Below are 18,818 nucleotides of genomic sequence, written 5' to 3'. Positions count from 1 at the left end.
GATAGGAGACAGGGGATAGAGACCCAGAGAGAGGGGGACAGAGAACCAGAGAGGGGGGACAGAGACTCAGAGAAACAGGGACAGAGACCCAGAGAGAGAGGGATAGAGAGAGGGACAGAGACCCAGAGGGTTGGGAGGACAGAGACCCAGAGAAAGGGGGACAGAGACCCAGAGAGGAAGGGGACAAACACCCAGAGAGATGGGGACAGAGACCCAGAGACAGAGGGACAGAGAGAAAGAGAGGGAAAAAAAGAGACCCAGAGAGACTGGGAGGGCAGAGACCCAGAGAGAAGTGGTACAGAGACTCAAAGAGAGGAGGACAGAGACCCAGAGAGAGACGGGGGCAGAGACCCAGAGAGAAAAGGAGGAACAGAGACCCAAAGAGAGAGAGAGGAACAGAGACCCATAGCGGGGAGGGGACAGAGACCCAGAGAGAGAGAGAGAGAGACAAAGACCTGGGGAGGAGACAGAGACCCAGAGAGAGAGAGAGATAAAGAGGCAGAGAGGGAGGCATAAGAGAAAAAGGAGCGAGTGATAGAGTTTGAGGAACAAGAGGGACAGTTAGGATTGGCTGGGGGCAGACAGCCTGTGGTCACCTCACACCCCAGTTTTCCGTCCAGAGAGCAGGCGGTGGAGACAGGCAGTGTACAGAGAACCCCTGGGCCTTGGGAGGGTATGGGGACTCTGGCCTGAGGGGCAGCCTCCAGGTCCAGGGTGTGAGCAGAGCCCATGTCACCCCTCAGTGCTGGTGATGGAGTGAGAGGAAGTGTGGGTGTGACCGTGCCCCACCTGTGGGTGTGAGAGTCACTGAACTAGGTGAGAAGTGCCGCACCCGGCAGGTCATGGGCCCCGCCTCTGCCTTGGGGTGCCATTCAATCCCTGGCCATGCAAATAACAAAGCATGTTATTTTAAAGTTTTGTGTGTGTGAAATATAACACACATCCAGAAAAGAATGCAGAACACAATGTGCGAGCAACCCACGTATCTATTGACTGATGAATGAATGCACACAATGTGGCCCATCCATACAATGGAATATTATTCAGCCTTAAAAAAGGAGGCTGTAGGCCAGGCGTGGTGGCTCATGCCTGTAATCCCAGCACTTTGGGAGGCCGAGGTGGGCGTATCACGAGATCAAGAGATCGAGACCATGCTGGCCAACATGGTAAAACCTTGTCTCTACTAAAAATACAAAAATTAGCCAGGTGTGGTGGCGCATGCCTGTAGTCCCAGCTAGTCAGGAGGCTGAGGCAGGAGAATCACTTGAACCCAGGAGGCAGAGGTTGCAGTGAGCTGAGATCATGCCACTGCACTCCAGCCTGGGCAACAGAGTGAGACCCCGTCTCAAAAAAACAAACCAAAAACACAAAAACCATAACAAGCAGTTTCATCGATGAACATAAAATGAAGCCCTGTCCTACAAAATGAAACAGAAACTCAAGGCCCCTCAGAAGGCAGCCCAGTCGGAGCCGCCTTGTCCCTGCAGAGAAAACCTCTCTCCTCACTTTCCCATCATCACTGTCCTTGCAGAGACCGCAAGTCAGGTGAGCGTGCAGCTGTGCCTCCATCCCGTGCCTTTGCCTGTTCTGAACTTTCCATCGATGGAACTGCAGATTGGCCGGGAGCGGTGGCTCACGCCTGTAATCCCAGCACTTTGGGAGGCCGAGGCGAGCAGATCACGAGGTCAGGAGATCGAGACCATCCTGGCTAACACAGTGAAACCCCGTCTGTACTAAAAATACAAAAAATTTGCCGGGCGTGGTGGCGGGCGCCTGCAGTCCCAGCTACTGGGGAGGCTGAGGCGGAAGAATCGCTTGAACCCGGGAGGCGGATCACTTGCAGTGAGCCGAGATCTCGCCACTGCGCTCCAGCCTGGGCGACAGAGCAAGACTCTGTCAAAAAAAAAAAAAAAAAGGAATTGCAGATCACGTCGTCCTTTGTTTCTGCTTTTGCTCAACATCATGTTTGAAGGATGCCCCAGAGACGTTTGTGGGCAGCTAGATCATCATCCCACTGCCGTGCGGGATTCCAGCCGAGGAACACGCCACAGTGGGTTTATCTAGCGAGTCTCCCGTTGACAGATATTTGGCCTGTCTCCACCGTGAGCTCCTTACAAAGGACGCTGCCAAGGGGATTCGTGTATGCGTGCCCTGGCGGATGTGTGCACCCATTTCCCGTGTGTGCACGTGGAGGAGGGGATGCGCACGTGGCCAGCCTGCATAGAGCCTGACAGTTTTCCAACGTGGCTGTCCCTGTCTGCCCTCCCACAGCTGTGCATGAGAACAGGTCACGGTTTTTGTAGCCACACAATGTGTACTAGGGAGGGGGCTGGACATGGGAAGTGGATGGTGAGAAAACACCCCTCACCCCACCCTCCTATGCTGGAACCGCCTCCTCTAACTCCCCCCCTCCGCTGGGCTTGAAGCCAAATCCCTCTAACCATTTCCCAGACATTCTTTTCCGCCTGCTGCACACCATCGCCAAATCAGGCCATTAGTGTCACTCAGCAGGGCTTTGCAGCCTGGGGACCTCTGGCTGCCTGCCTGGCCCCACATCTGTCTCTGTCTCTACCTGCGTGACCTCACACGAGTAGACTGTCCCTGCCCTGCCTCCGAATCCACATCAGCCAAATGGGGTGTGGACGGAATGAGATAAGGCATATCTTCATTCTGGCAATACACACGTGTATGTACATTACTTCATGAGGTTCACAAAGCCCCCCAAACCCTCTGGAAATATTAGAGCAGCAGGCACAACTTTGTACAGTCACAAACTCAGATGAGCATAAAACATATAGTCCTTTTCAGCTGGGTGTGGTGGCTCACAACTGTAATCCCAGCACTTTGGGAGGCAAGGTGGCAGATCACTTGAAGCCAGGAGTTTGAGAACAGCCTGGCCAACATGGTGAAACCCTGTCTCTACTAAAAATACAAAAATTGGCCAGGCACAGTGGCTCACGCCTGTAATCCCAGCACTTTCGGAGGCCGAGGCAGGTGGATCATGAGGTCAGGAGTCAAGACCAGCCTGGCCAACATAGTTAAACCCCATCTCCACTAAAAATACAAAAATTAGCTGTGTGTGGTGGTGCACACCTGTAGTCCCAGCTACTCAGGAGGCTGAGGCAAGAGCATTGCTTGAACCCGGGAGGCAGAGGTTGCAGTGAGCCGAGACCATGCCATTGCACTCCAGCCTGGGTGACACAGTGAGACTCCATCTCAAAAAAAAAATACAAAAATTAGCCAGGTGTGGTGGCGCAAACCTGTAGTGCCAGCTACTTGGGAGGCTGAGGCAGGAGAATCACTTGAACCCAGGAGACAGAGATTACAGTGAGTCGAGATTGTGCCACTGCACTCCAGCCTGGGCGACAGAGCAAAACTCTGTCTCAAAATAAACAAACGAACAAACATATCATCCTTTTCTTTTCCTTTTTATTTTTTGAAACAGGGTCTTGCTCTCTGCCCCAGGCTGGAGTGCAGTCGCGAGAACATGGCTCACTTCAGCCTCGATTTCCCAGGTTTAGGCGATCCTCCCATTTAAGTCTCCCAAGTAGCTAGGACTACAGGCACATGCCACCACACCCGGCTATTTTTTTTCTATTCTGTGTGGGAGCCTGAGGCAGGACGATCACTTCAGCCCAGGAGGTTGAGGCTGCAGTGAGCCGAGATCATGCCACTGCACTCCAGCCTGAGCGACAGAGGGAGACCTTGTCTCCAGAAAAAAAAAAAAAAAAAATTATGTCAATGGTATTGAGTTGTAGGTTTCACTGTGGGTTTTTTGTTTGCTTGCTTGCTTTGTTTTGCTTTTTGCTGTTTTCATTTGGATCCATTCATGTCATGGTGTGGACAGGCTCGTCTGTTCTTCTAGCTGCTTGTAGGGTCCTGTACCACCGGCGACCCACCTCCCCAGTGAGGACACCCAGCTTTACTTTGCCTCCCAGTGCCGTCAACAACACAGTGATGGACGTCTGTGCGCCTGGAGGGCGAGTGTGGGAACTTCCTCAGCCACTTTTACTGGGGTGTGAAATCTGATGATAGTTCATTTAACTTATGTTTTACCAAATTAGCATGGCTGAACCCAACAAACAAAACTGGTTCTGCATCCCAAGCCTTCCTGCCTCACACCTGGGCCTGAGGGTTTGGGGCTTGAAGCTGAGGAATGAGCGGCCTTCCCATCCCATTCTGGCCACCCCTTCTTAGGTCAAACAACAGCCCCTTGACTCCCCGCCTGAAAGGCAGATGGTAATAGGGGATGAGGAATAGGACGCACACGTTAATATCTCAGGTTCATTTTTCAAATTATGGCCCCCACAGCATTAGGTAGACAACTGGATGATCCTAAGAAAGGTCGGCGTAGGCGGCAAGGCCCTGACTCAGTCCAGGAGCAGAGAGAATTTCACTTGGGTGTGAGCACCTCCTTGTGGCCTGATCTCACACTTTGTAATCCCAGCACTTTCTGAGGCTGGGGTGGGGGTGGATCTCTTGAGGTCGGGAGTTCAAGACCAGCCTGGCCAACATGGCGAAACCCCATCTCTACTAAAAATTCAGAAATTAGCCGGGCGTGGTGGCACACGCCTGTAGTCCCAGCTACTCAGGAGGCTGAAGCAGGAGAATCGCTTGAACCTGGGAAGTGGAGGTTGCAGTGAGCTGAGATCGTGCCACTGCACTCCAGCCTGGATGACAAGAGCAAGACTCCATCTCAAAAATTAAAAAATAAAAAAGGGAACCCAGAGAGTCCTCTCACCCTCTTTCTGCCATGTGAGGATACCAGAAGAGAGCTCCCCCAGAACCCGACTTTGCTGGCGCTCTGATCTTGGATTTCCAGCCACCAGAACTGCAAGAAATCAATTCTGTTGTTTATAAGCCACCCAGTCTATGGTGTTTTGTTATAGCACCTAAACTATTAATAAGACAACTTCCCTCTCCTACTCTGTCTCTCTCTCCTCCTCCCTCCCTCCACGTAGTAATATTTAGTCTTAATTAATTTAATCTCTCTGAATTAATATTTAACTATATATTAATATATCGTATTATTTTGACATTTGCTATATCTCTGTGTATACTATTATAATGTCTTTTAGTTGAATTTCTATGATTTAATTGTTACTAAATTCATCTACATATATAGAGAGATACAGCGAATGCAAAATGTGAAGTCATATCTGAGTGTTTATTGGGTCATTCTTGCAACTGTTCTCCAGATTTTAAAACTTCCAAGATGAAAATTGCAGGGAAAAACAAAGTGCCCTTCCCTCAGCATACCCTCCCTTGTGGATTCATTGATTTGCTAAATATCTGTTGAACACCTAGTACATGCTAGGCGCTGGACAACAGCAGGGAACCAGACCCCACCTCCTGGCCTCAAGGAACTCTCTTAACTGTATCACACTGTGTATTTGCTTCCCAGCAGGTAATGCAGTTTGTCACTATTTCAGTTACTCATCTGTGTACCAGGTTTTATGTTTCTCTTCCTGCCACTCCCTCCCACCCCTGATAGCCTGAACTCTATGAGCAGAGATTGTGTTCGTCTTATGTTAGTCTATCTCTGGCGCCTGGCACATAGTAATTAACTCAATAAATATTTGTTGAGTTAATTAATTTAAGTACCGCAAGCACAAGAACCTCTTGTTTTTCTCAGCTTTAGCTCTGGGGGCCTTGAACAGCACCTGGCACATAGTAGGTGTTCAATAAATAAATATGTGTTGCATGTAGGGTTGAACGCGGTGGCCTGTAATCCCAGCACTTTGGGAGGCTGAGGCGGGTGAATCACTTGAGGTCAGGAGTTCCAGACCAGCCTGACCAACAGGGTGAAACCCCGTTTCTACTAAAAATACAAAAATCAACTGGGTGTGGTGGCGCGTGCCTGTAATCCCAGCTACACAGGAGGCTGAGGTAGGAGAATCTCTTGAACCTGGGAGGCAGAGGTTGCAGTGAGCTGAGATCTCACCACTGAGCTCCAGCCTGTGACACAGAGTGAGACTCCATCTCTCTCTCTCTCACTCTCTCTCTCTCTCACTCTCTCTCTTTCTCTCTCTCTCTCTCTGTCTCTCTCTCTCTCTATATATATATACAAAAATTATCCGGGTGTGCTGGCACGGTAACCCCAGCTACTCAGTAGGCTGAGGCACAAAAATAGGTTGAACCTGGGAGGTAGAGCTTGCTGTGACCCGGGATCGCACCACTGCACTCCAGCCTGGGTGACAGAGCAAGACTCTGTCTCAAAACAAAAAAACAATATGTGGGCCAGGCGTGGTGGCTCACACCTATAATCCCAGCACTTTGGGAGGCCGAGGCAGGCGGATCACCTGAGGTCAGGAGTTTGAGACCAGCCTGGCCAACATGATGAAACCCCATCTCTACTAAAAATAAAAAATTAGCCGGACGTGGTGGCGCACGCTGGTAGTCCCAGCTACTTAGGAGGCTGAGGCAGGATAATCGCTTGAACCTGGGAGGCAGAGGTTGCAGTTAACCGAGATCACACCACTGCATGCCAGCCTGGGTGACAGAGTGAGACTCCGTTTCAGGAAAAAATAAATAAAATAAAACAATATGTGTTGAATGAATAAATTTAAGAGGAATTAGTAAGTTCCAGGAGGGGTAGAGCAGAGGCTTTCTGTTTTTTCTTGACTCTCTCTCTAGGTTCTAGAACAATGCCTGGCACATAGCAGGTGCTCAGCGAACACCTGCCTGTAACACCCTGATGCTCCCTGGGCCTCCTGACCGCGCCCTCGCCGGGGAGGCGGGGCGGGCCGGGCCGGGCTTTCTCTGTGACGTCACAAAGGCCCCGCCATGCCTCTGGCCTTGACTCTTCTGCTGCTCTCCGGCCTGGGCGCCCCCGGAGGCTGGGGCTGCCTGCAGTGCGACCCCTTGGTGCTGGAGGCCCTGAGTCACCTGCGCTCCGCCCTCATCCCTGGTCGCTTCCAGTTGGAGCAGCTGCAGGCGCGCGCCGGGGCCGTACTGATGGGCATGGAGGGGCCTTTCTTCCGGGACTACGCGCTGAACGTGTTTGTGGGGAAAGTGGGTGCGTGTTGGGAGAAATTGGGCAGCGGGGCTGGGCGAGGGATGCCGGAGACCACGCCCCCAAGAGGGGTCGGGGCCAGGCTTGGAGGGGGTGAGGTCACTTGGCTCTCTGGGGGGCCCACTGGAGTGTCCTCTCCCTTCCCCCTCCAGAGACAAATCAACTGGACCTTGTGGCGTCCTTTGTCAAGAACCAAACGCAGCACTTAATGGGTAACTCTCTGAAAGGTAGGAGAGACGAGGGAACGCCTTCTCCAGCACCCCTCTCCTTTCCGCCGGTCTGCCCCACCTCCCTTGAATATAAAAATAAGAGCAAACACGCATGTAATGTAGCCTTTTTTTTTTTTTTTTAAGAGGCAGAGCCTCACTGTCGCTCCAGCCAGAGTGCAGTGGCACCATCACAGCTCACTGCAGCCTTGACCTCCAGGGCTCCAGCGATCCTGCCACCTCAGCCTCCCAAGTAGCTGGGACCACAGGCGTGTGCCACCACACCTGGCTAATTTTCTATTTTTTAATTTTCTGTAGAGACGGGGTCTCATTATATTGCCCAGGCTGGTCTCAAACTCCTGGCCTCAATAAATCCTCCTGCCTCAGTCTCCCAAAGTGCTGGGATTACACGTGTGAGCCACTGCACCTGGTCATAAACCAAGATACTCTCTTATTTATTTATTTATTTTTATTTTTTGAGATGGTCTCGCCCTGTCACCCAGGCTCGAGTGCAGTGCCGTGATCTCTGCTCACTGGAGCTTCCGCCTGCTGGGTTCAAGCAATTTTCCTGTCTCAGCCTCCCGAGTAGCTGGGATTACAGGCGCCCACCACCATGCCAGACTAATTTGTATTTTTAGTAGAGACAGGGTTTCACCATGTTGGCCAGGTGGTCTCAAACTTCTGACCTCAAGTGATCTGCCCGCCTTGGCCTCCCAAAGTGCTGGGATTATAGGTGTAAGCCAACATGCCCGGCCAAACCAAGATATTCTTAACAGGCAGGATATTCCAAGGACATAGAGGTTACCTTCCGTGAGCCAGGCAAGAGCCAGATTTTTTTTGTGGGGCAGCGGGGGATGTGCAGGGTTGGGACAACCCAGACCTGCTCAGTTAATCCTTTATTGCCCAATAAAATACGTCAAATGGAGGGAGATGCTAAGGAGGAAAAAAATAAAGCAGGGACCATGGAGTAGCAAGTGCTGTGAGTAGGGGTGGGGATTGCAGCTTAAAGCCGGGCATCCAAAAAAGATGTCCCTTAAAAAGGAGCATGTGAGAAAAGACCTGAAGGGGAGAGGGAAGCAGCCATGAGAGGGTCTAGGGGTAGAAGGGTACAGGCAGAAAGAACAGCTGGTGGAATCCCTGAGATGGGACTATGTTTGGCATATTCCCAGAACATCCAAGAAGGCCAGAGTGGAGTGAGAGAGCGACATTGTCTCTGTGGAAGATGAGATCTTAGAGTTAAGGGGAGGGAATGGGTGTTTTGAATATTGAACAAACAGGATTTGTTGCCAGTCATGCTGACGAATTGCACTGGGATATAAAAAAAAGAAAGGCGTCAACCAGGCGCGGTGGCTCACGCCTGTAATCCCAGCACTTTGGGAGGCTGAGGAGGGCGGATCACCTGAGGTCGGGAGTTCGAGACCAGCCTGACCAACATGGAGAAACCCTGTCTCTACTAAAAATACAAAATTAGCCGGCTGTGGTGGCACATTCCTGTAATCCCAGCTACTCAGGAGGCTGCGGCAGGAGAATTGCTTGAACCCAGGAGGCGGAGGTTGTGGTGAGCTGAGATCGCGCCATTGCACTCCAGCCTGGGCAACAAGAGCAAAACTCCGTCTCAAAAAAAAAAAAAAAAGAAAAAGAAAAAGGCATCAAAGATAGCACCAAGGATTTTGAATTGGGCAATTAGAGTCGTGACACATCTGTTTACTAAGATGGAGTAGACTGGGGGGTTCGGAGTAGGTCTGGAGGAGAATAACCAGGGTTCATTTTTGGACTTAGTGGGTTTGAGATGCCTCTTAGATATCCAATTGGAGATCTTGACCAGATAGTTGGGTATATAAATCCCACCTTCAGTGAGCCCTCTGGGCTAGTAATAGAAATGTGGGGGGCATCTGTGTATGGAACAGCACCATCCAATAGAAATAGAATGTCAGCCACAAATAGGAGTCACATATGCAATTTTAAATTTTCTAGTAGCAGCTGGGCACAGTGGCTCATGGCTGTAATCCCAGCACTTTGGGATGCTGAGACAGGTGGATCGCCTGAGGTGAGGAATTCAAGACTAGCCTGGCCAACATGGTAAAACCCTGTCTCTACTAAAAATACAAAAATTAGCCAGGTGTGGTGGCGGGCACCTGTAATCCCAGCTACTCAGGCTGAGGCAGGAGAATCACTTGAACCCAGAGGCAGAGGTTGCAGTGAGCAGAGATCACGCCTTTGCACTCCAGCCTGGGCGACAAGAGCAAAACTCCGTCTCAAAAAAAAAAAAAAAAAAAATTCTAGTAGCCGCATTTTTAAAAAGGTAAATAGAAACAGGTGAAATTAATTTTGATAATATATTTTAGTTAACCAATATATAAAATACCACTATTTCAACATGCAATCCACATAGGAATTATCAATATATTTTACAGGTTTTTTGCATGATGTCTTTAAAATCCAGTGTACATTTTATACCTACAGCACGTCTCAATTCAGACTAGCCCATTTCAAGTGTTCAGTAGCCTTGTGTGGCTAGTGGCTACCACACTGGACAGTGTAAGTCTAGTAATATATAAAGCCATATGGATTGAAATCATGAAGGAGTGAGCGTAGACACAAAAAAGAAGAGATCGGGTGCAGTGGCTCACGCCTATAATCCCAGCACTTTGGGAGGCCGAGATGGGAGGATCACCTGAGGTCAGGAGTTTGAAACCAGCCTGGCCAACATGGCGAAACCTCATCTCTACTAAAAATACAAAAAATTAGCCAGGCGTGGCGGCGCGTGCCTGTAATCCCAGCTATTTGGGAGGCTGAGGCAGAATCACTTGAACTTGGGAGGCCAAGGTTGCAGTGAGTCGAGATCACACCACTGCACTCCAGCCTGGGCAACAGAGTGAGACTCCGTCTCAAAAAGAAAAAAAAAGAAGAGGAGAAGAGAGATCAAATCCACCTGCCAGATGAGGAAAGTGAGGCCAAGGAAGGGTGGCTTTGCCTAGGCCCCACAGTGAATCAGAATCTAGATGCAGGATCTCCCCGGCCATAGATTTGCCCAGGGGATCCTTAATAATCCTGGTCTTGGTTACCCCTTATAAATGAAGAGGAGCTTCCTCATCTCTTCTCCTGGAAGCTGCAGGTAGTGGGGTGGGCTTTCTGTGTGCCTCCCACCCCACAGAGATCTCTTTCTCTCCTCAGATGAGCCTCTGCTGGAAGAGCTGGTGACCCTCAGGGCAAATGTGATCAAGGAACTCAAGAAAGTTTTAATTTCATATGAATTAAAAGGTGCAGCGTATCTCTCCACCAATCCCCTCTCCCCTTCTCCCTTGATCTCTTGATCCCCTTTTACCACTTTTTCTCCCAAACTCCTTCTTCACCTCCCCTATAACTCAGCTTTCTTCATCTCTTCCCCAATCTTCCCTTCTTTCCCAGCCTCACCCCTTTCCTGCTCTTCCGATCCCTTTCCAATTAAATTATCAAGTTGCAATCCCAATTTAACTCACCTCAGCAATTTTCTCTTGCAGCCTGCAACCCCAAACTTTGCCGTGAGTTCTGGATCATCTATCTCTCCCTTCTCTACCCTCCTAACTCCCTTCACCCTGTCTCCCCAAATCAAGCCCGGCTACCACTCCTTACTCCATTTGGCAGTTCCCTTACCCCAAAGCCGTGGTACCTAGGGAGATTTGCTTTTTAAAGGTTTATGAAAATAATGACTATCTGCAAAACAACATTTTGAAGGTACGTAAGTCACGATAAGATAGGCTATGTTGTATTAACAAATAAACCCTCACATCTTGGTGGTTTAACACAACAAAGGTTTATTTTTCCTTCACCCAAATTTCAATGACAGTTGAGTGGCAGTCCAGGTGGTGACTCAGGGATCCAGGCTATACACACATGGCAGCTTCTAAGCATGCTTCAAACGGAAAAGCAATAGCAATCACACTGAGAGTTTTATAGTCAAGTCTGGAAGGGACACACATGATCCTGCTCACTTTCCATTGGCCAGGACTAGGTCACATGGTCACAATTTACTGAAAGGCACCCGGGGAAATGTAGTCCTCCTGTATGCACCAGTAGAGGAGGAGGCAGTGCACCCAAAGAGAAGACATCTCACCAGTGTCTGCAAAGGAGGCTCCAAATTAGAAAAAGAAAAGTGCAAACTCAGAATTAACAAATGTTTAATTAAATGTCCACAAGCAGAATGTTGAATCTACTGGATGACTGCAACTGAATTTAGTTCTTCAATGATTATATAACAATTATTTTTTATGTGAATTGTCAGTGCATTTTGCTCAGTTCCTCTGCTGGGCAGTGGGACCTATGAAATTTAGGAGAAGCCAAGGGACCCCATCTCCTCTTCCTCCTTCTTCCTTCCCACCCTTGCAGGTCCTCTGATATCTGCCCTTGTCTTACTTCTCCCTTTCCCCTTGCCTAGGCTTGCTAAAAGAAGAGGTGTTGGACTGTTTACATTGCCAGAGGATTAGTCCCAAGTGTATCCACAAAAAGTACTGCTTTGGTAAGCTTCTGAGGGTGGGGGAAGACATGGGACAGGCGTGCAAGAGATTAAGACAGCCATGACCCACTAGATATGGGTTTCGAGGCTCCCACATGTAGCCTCAAATCCTGCCCTAACCATTTGCGTAGAGTGTGGCCCAGAAGTTGCTTCTGTATTCTGAAATTCACTTTCCTCCATCTGTTAAATGGAAAGACTCCCTGGAACTTTAGAATGCCCCTAGCACCAGAATGGCAGGTGCTAGAAAAAGATTTTATTAGCCATTACTGTACCTGGGGAATTTGGAAGGATGTGCTGAATTCACTCATTCATTCATTCATAAATCTAAAAAACATACATTCTTTTTTTTTTTTTTTTTGAGATGGAGTCTCGCCCAGGCTGGAGTACAATGGCAGGATCTTGGCTCACTGCAACATCCGCCTCCCAGGTTCAAGTAATTCTCCTGCCTCAGCCTCCCAGGTAGCTGGGACTACAAGTGTGCACCACCATACCTGGCTAATTTATGTATTTTTAGTAGAGATGGGATTTGACCATGTTGGCCAGGCTGGTCTCAAACTCCTGACCTCAGGTGATCCACTCATCCTCCCAAAGTGCTGGGATTACAGGCGTGAGCCACCATGCCCAGCCCAAAAAACATATTCTCATAGCAGAAAGAACAGTACAATGAGGCCAAACATGCAGTGGCTCACGCCTGTAATCCCAGCACTTTGGGAGTCCGAGGCAGGCAGATCACAAGGTCAAGAGTTCGAGACCAGCCTGGCCAACATAGTGAAACCCCGTCTCTACTAAAAATACAAAAACTACCCTAGCGTGGTGGCAGGCACCTGTAATCCCAGCTACTCAGGAGGCTGGGGCAGGAGAATCGCTTGAATGTAGGAGGTGGAGGCTGCAGTGAGCCAAGATCACACCATTGCACTCCAGCTTGGGTGACAATGCGAGACTCCAACTCAAAAAAAAAAAAATGTATAATGAATCCACATATATCTATCCGGGTTGCATAGTCATGCTGGATCTTTTCACATGCTGTTCCCTCTCTCTGTCACACTGTTCCAATCACTCCTTCACTTCATTTGGGTCTCAAAGGTCACTTCCTCAGACAGGCCTCTCTGATCATAATCTCAAAAGTAGCACTTACTATCAAATTATGTTAACAATTAACATTCTTCCATATTTATTTCACCTACTTTATTCTTTGCCATAGTATCTTAAAAGAAATCAGACACCATGCCCCATACATAGCATGTACCTCTAAAAATAATGACATTTTCCTAAGTAGCCACAATGTCGTTCCCACACCCACCAAACCTAGCAATGATTCCTCAATGTCAAATAATTCCAGGTCCTACTGTCAACTTCTTTAATTGTCCCCAGAATATTTTTCACAGTTGATTTGTTCAAACAAGGGTCCAATGAAAGGACTTCTTATATCATTCAATTGTTAGGTTTTTCTCTTCTTTTTAAAATCTAGAACAATTTTTTTTGTTTTGTTTTGTTTTGTTTTTTAGACTGGTTCTTGCCATGTTGGCCAGGCTGGTCTTGCACTCCTGGACTCAAATGATTCGCCCACCTCGGCCTCCCAAAGTGCTGGGATTACAGGTGTGAGTCACTGCACCCGGCCTAGAACAGTTTCTCTTACCAGTTTTCGGTTTTTTTATTTTTCCCTCCATGACATTGGCATTGAAAAAGAAGGGAGTGTGTCCTATAGAGTGTCCCACTTTTGGATTTGCCTGTTTGCTTCCTTTGGCTGGTATTTGGTGACACCAAATATTTTGAGCACCCTACGATGTCCCAAACTGAGGAACAGTGGAATGGGAGACAGATGTAGTTCCTGCCCTCATGGAGCCCACATTTTAATGGGGCCAGAGGTTAGACTAGGGTTTCTCAACCTCAGCACTGTTGAGATTTAGAGCTGGATCATTCTTTGTTAGGGAGGCTGTCCTGGTTATTGTAGGATGTTTAGCAACATCCCTAGCTTCGATCCACCAGATGCCAGTAGCATCTCCCTCCCCATTATGACAATCAGAAATGTCCCCAGACATTTCCAAATGTCCCTTGAGTGACAAAATTATCCCAGATTGAGAACCACTAGGTTAGATGGTAATTGCATGAACAAATAAACAAGCTTGATCCAGATGGCAATGGTGTTCTAATGAAAATAGAATGGTTGGTAGATAGTGCCTGGGGGAGGCTGCTACTTTAGAAAATATGGATGTAGGGCCCCTCTAAAGAGGTGACTTTTGAAAGCTGAGGGAAGTGAGTGATGGGAACAGTGTCAATGACAGAGGGAACAGCACATGCAAAGATCCAACATGATTAAGCAACAGGGAGGAGAAGGCCAGTGTGCCCAGAGCCGAGTGAATGAAAGAGAATAGTAGGGTGGCTAGAACAATGGCCGGGTCACGTGGGAACCAGATGGTGCAGGGCTTGCAAAAGCATGGTGAGAACTTGAGCTTTCATTCTGAGATGGGGGGCCATGGAGTAGCAGGAAGACACCGAGCAGAGGGAGCTGACTTAGGTTTTAACAGCGCCTCCCGGAGGCCATGTGAGGAACTGTGAGAGGAGGAGTCAAGGGAGCCCCCTAAGAGAAGCAGTGGGCTGGGGTTGGACCCGCTTGGTAGCCGTGGAGGTGGATTGGATTCTGCCTACAGTTTGAAGGTCAAGCCAAGAGGCTTTGCTGATAGAAGGAAAGAGTTGGTGGTGGGAGGCAAGTGGAAGATGCAGAAAGCAACTCCCAAGGCCACCTTCAGGGTCAATAGCTAAGATGTAGCAGCTAAGACTTTCATCTTGTGAAACTGTTCTCATTTTGCACCTCCCTCTCATGTGCATGGTGTCTCTGGTTTTTGTTTTGTTTTTGTTTTGTTTTGTTTTGTTTTCTGAGACAGGGTCTTGCTCCGTCCCCCAGGCTGGGGTGCAGTGGCACAGTCACGGCTCACTGCAGCCTCAACCTCCTGTGCTCAAGCAATCCTCCCACCTCAGCCTCCTGAGTTGCTAGGACTACAGGCTCGTGCCACCATACCTAGCTAATTTTTTTTTTTTTTTTTTTTTTTTGGTAGAGATAGGATCTCACAACCCATGCTGACTTGAACTCTTGGGCTCAAGTGATCCCCCTGCCTCAGCCTCCCAAAGTACTGGGATTATAGGCACGAGCTCACTATGCCTGGCCATTGCATCTGTATCTTTTGGTTTTGAGTCAAACTTCCCAAGTCCTCCTCACCCCACCCCATCCCATCAAATGAAATGCTTTTAGAACTAGCTCCTCACTGTAACTGTGATAACTGTGATATGCGGGGTGGACTGTCAACTCCATGAGGCCAGTTTGCCAGTTTGGTTCCTGGCTGTATCCCAAATGCCTAGAATGGTGCCTGAAACAGAGCATTAGAGAAATGGATAAATGGAGATTCAGACCGCAGGAGAGGGCAGGGAACAAGCAGGAAGAAGAGAGAGCGCCCCACCCCCACCCCTGCCCCAGGCTGCTGAATGAACAGGTGGGGTGGGTACGAGGCTAAGGTGGTGACTTGGAGGTCCGGGCTGTTTCCCCACCCACCCCAGTCGACCGGCAACCGCGCGTGGCCCTGCAGTACCAAGTGGACAGCAAATACCCGAGGAACCAGGCGCTGTTGGGCATCCTCATTTCTGTGTCTCTGGCTATCTTTGTCTTCGTGGTCATCGTGGTCTCGTGAGTCATCCTTACCCCCTCCTCAGTCCCCCGTGGAACCCACTGGGCCCCTCAAAAATGGCGACTCCCTGGATGGTTCACTGTGTACTTTGGGAGTCTCCTCTTCAGTCACTTTAGTCTCTGTCTCTCTTTTTCTCTCTCTGTCTCTCTCCTCTCTCTTCTCCCTCCCGCCCCCTTCCCCCATACCTTTCTCTCATCTGTATTTCTGTCTGTCTTTCTTTCTCACTTTCCTTTTTCTCCACCTCTGGGCCACATTACAACTTTCCCGGGTCCTCAGCACTTTTGCCTTTGTGGGCCTCTTCTTACATTAAAACAAAAAAACAAAAAAACCCTAAAAGTTATATTTTGTGGATGCATTGGTAGAAAGACAAATATCATCCAAGTTGACTTCATTATGCTCTATGCATCATCATAATTACTGTTGCTATATTCATTTATCTTCTTCTGGCTTTTAAAGATACTACAGTGAAAACATTTCCATGGACCCCAGGCCCTGTGCCTAGGGAGGAAGTGGCCCTCACCTTCCTCTCCCCCTCTAAGCTTATCTCGCTGCCTCTTTCTGCTTGTGCACCCCCCCAGCCCCTTCTCTGGCCCCTCTCTTCCCCTCTCCGTCTCAATTTCTCTCTCTCTCTCTCTCTGCCTCCTCCAAGTGCCCAATTAATCTCCTTTCCCTAACACCTCAGTTTCTTCATATGCAAAAAGGGAGTGATGCCATCACCTCCCACTGGGGGGTGTGGTGATCACTGAATCAGTGAACGCCTTTTTTTTTTTTTTTTTTTTTTTCCTTGAGACGGAGTCTTGCTCTGTGGCCCAAGCTGGAGTGCAGTGGCGCGATCTTGCAACCGCCGCCTCCCAGGTTCAAGCGATTCTTCTGCCTCAGCCTCCTGAGTAGCTGGGACTACAGGTGCCCACCACCAAGCCTGGCTAATTGTTGTATTTTCATTAGAGACGGGATTTTGCCATGTTGGCCAGGCTGGTCTCAAACTCCTGACCTCAGGTGATCCACCTGCCTCGTCCTCCCAAAGTGCTGGGATTACAGTCATGAGTCACCACGCCCGGCCAGTGAATGCTGTTAATAACACTTAGCGCGTGGGGAGTGCTCCGTGCAGGCTACCTCTCACTGTGAACTTGCTCAGCCTCTCTTCCAACTCTCTCTCCTCATTTCTCTGTCTCCCTGTGTATTCATATCCTATTGCTGCTGTAACATCACCACAAATTGGGTGACTTAAAGCAAAAGAAATGTATTCTCTGGGTTCTGAAGGCAGAAGTCTGAAATCAAGGGGTTGGCAAAGTTGGTTCCTTTTGGAGCCTCTGAGAGTGAATCCACCCCATGCCTGTGTCCTAGCTGCTGGTGGCTGCTGGCATTCCTTAGCTCCCTTCTAATCCCTGCCTCTGTCTTCACATGGTTTTGTTTCCTGTGTGTCCATCTCAAATCTCCCTCTCCTTTCTCTTCTGAGGACACCTGTCTTTAGATGTAGGGCTCATCCTAAATCTCATGTCACCTTAACTTAATTACATCTGCAAAGACCGTGTTTCCAATTAAGGTCACATTCCCAGGTCCTAGGAGTTGGGACTTGGATATGTCTTTGGGATGGGGGACACAGCGTAACCCACTATACCTGCTTCCACTATACCCTGTCTCTACCTTATCTCTCTCCATTTCTGCCTGTGTCTCCTCTTGTCTTTTTGGACTCTTTCTGTTCCCACGTTTTACCATCACCCCTGGTCCCAACTCTTCTCTCCTCTCTCCTCACCAACTCCGATTGGCAGAGAACCCTGAAAATCTGCCCAGATACCCATGACGTCACTGGATGAGCCAAATCAGGCCAAAGATTGGAGGAAAGTTATAGGGAGGGAAGTTATGGGTCCCTTGATCTGGAAGAGCCTGAAATTCTCATTCTAATCTACAGGCTTTTTCTCTCTGACCAGGGCTTGTACATACAAACAAAACCGAAAACTCCTGCTGCAGTAGGACGGTGGTTTGGGGGTAAGGAGAAAGGAAAATAAATTTAATGAAATTGGTGACAAATCCATCAATGTCTCTGTCCATTTCCTGGGGACCCTCCCCCTAGTTGGTGTCCAGCTCTATTTCTCTACCTGACTGGGTGCTCCTCAAAGGCTGGGACCACATCCCACTCATCTGTAGACACCCATTAACCTAATTCAAGGTAGAAGTGACTTGGACCTTCAAAAAGGATGGACAGCATATTGTAAGGGTTTGAAGCGACAACCACTTATCCTCTGGGAAGGAAATGCATCCGAAAGGACATGACTCAGTGCAACCCTCGAGGATGGTTAAATAGAGGAAGAGCAGTGGTCAGCGTGGAAGGTACAGGTTTTCTTCTCTATCTGAACTACAATTCTTCACCCTCTGTGCACCTGAATACTATATTCGAATACATTTTCTTTCTTTTCTTTTTCTTTTTCTATTTTTTTTTTGAGACGGAGCCCTGCTCTGTCGCCCAGGTTGGAGTGCAGTGCCATGATCTCAGCTCACTGCAAACTCTGCCTCCTGGTTTCAAGCGATTCTTCTGCCTTAGCCTCCTAAGTAGCTGGGATTACAGGTGTGCTCCACCATGCCCAGCTAATTTTTTTTTTTTTTTTTTTTTTTTTTTTTTTTTTTTTTGAGACGGAGTCTTGCTCTTTCGCCCAGGCCGGACTTGCAGTGGCGCTATCTGGGCTCACTGCAAGCTCCGCCTCCCGGGTTCACGCCATTCTCCTGCCTCAGCCTCCCGAGTAGCTGGGACTACAGGCGCCCGCCACCGCGCCCAGCTAATTTTTTGTATTTTTAGTAGAGACGGGGTTTCACCGTATTAGCCAGGATGGTCTCGATCTCCTGACCTTGTGATCCGCCCGCCTCGGCCTCCCAAAGTGCTGGGATTACAGGCGTGAGCCACCGCGCCCGGCCTAATTTTTGTATTTTTAGTAGAGACGGGGTTTCACCATGTTGGCCAGTCTGGTCTCGAACTCCTGACCTCAAGTGATCCGCCCGCTTCAGCCTCTCAAAGTGCTGGGATTACAGCCGTGAGCTACCGCGCCCGGCCGAGCGTGACTTCTGATTGGTCGAAACCTTGACTTCTTTGGTCTAGCCCCATCCGTTGCCAAGATACCATTTTTAGCACATGCGTAGTACGCTGCGCCTTAAATGAGCAGTTTTGAAGAGGTGTAGCACTGGTGCCAACCTCTGAAATTGATCTGGCTGCAACCAGAAGGATTCTGGGAATGGTAGTTTACGGCCTCAGCCTGCGCAGGCTGACTGTCCTACGCGGCATTGGCGCTTACTTATTCCGCGCTGAAAGTCCGCGGGAACGAGGCTGTAATGTCTGGGCCTCTCTATAGCTGAGAACTGTTCCCTCCTCTTTTTCTCCCTCCTCTTTTTACTCCGCGCCTCCGCTGGGAGCCGGCTCCAGTCTCCTGAGGACGTGGCCG

General features: G+C 49.1%; 1 protein-coding gene across 7 annotated transcripts; it reads left to right on the top strand.

The window, feature by feature from the left end:
• The first annotated feature begins 6,695 nt into the window (after nt 1-6,695).
• Nucleotides 6,696-18,129, top strand: IZUMO2 (IZUMO family member 2). 7 transcript variants are annotated; one of them, XM_054464872.2, is made up of 8 exons: nt 6,696-7,018; nt 7,168-7,242; nt 10,396-10,482; nt 10,722-10,742; nt 11,636-11,716; nt 15,263-15,389; nt 16,180-16,232; nt 18,065-18,129. In XM_054464872.2, the coding sequence occupies exons 1-8, from the start codon at nt 6,787-6,789 to the stop codon at nt 18,127-18,129; spliced, it is 741 nt and encodes a 246-aa protein (XP_054320847.2). In that variant the 5' UTR covers nt 6,696-6,786. The 7 variants fall into 7 exon arrangements, 5 of the variants coding, with proteins under 5 accessions (XP_054320847.2, XP_054320845.2, XP_054320844.2 ...); XM_054464870.2 differs by lacking the exons at nt 16,180-16,232; nt 18,065-18,129 and adding an exon at nt 17,319-17,418; XM_054464869.2 differs by lacking the exons at nt 16,180-16,232; nt 18,065-18,129 and adding an exon at nt 17,300-17,418.
• The last annotated feature ends 689 nt before the right edge of the window (nt 18,130-18,818 follow it).

Source organism: Pongo pygmaeus, chromosome 20 (genome assembly GCF_028885625.2).
Source record: "Pongo pygmaeus isolate AG05252 chromosome 20, NHGRI_mPonPyg2-v2.0_pri, whole genome shotgun sequence".
NCBI classification, from domain to species: domain Eukaryota; kingdom Metazoa; phylum Chordata; class Mammalia; order Primates; family Hominidae; genus Pongo; species Pongo pygmaeus.
The sequence above is the reverse complement of the archived record's forward strand: the minus strand, read 5'-3'. Positions and strand labels throughout refer to the sequence as shown.

What these genes read in the sequence shown, in the direction of transcription:
- IZUMO2 (XM_054464872.2), top strand. Translation starts at nt 6,787, where the DNA reads ATGCCTCTGGCCTTGACTCTTCTGCTGCTCTCCGGCCTGGGCGCCCCC. An exon ending in AATGGGTAACTCTCTGAAAG is followed by an intron (nt 7,243 to 10,395) that starts GTAGGAGAGACG and finishes TTCTCTCCTCAG; the next exon opens with ATGAGCCTCTGCTGGAAGAG. An exon ending in CAGTGGCGCGATCTTGCAAC is followed by an intron (nt 16,233 to 18,064) that starts CGCCGCCTCCCA and finishes CAGTGGCGCTAT; the next exon opens with CTGGGCTCACTGCAAGCTCC.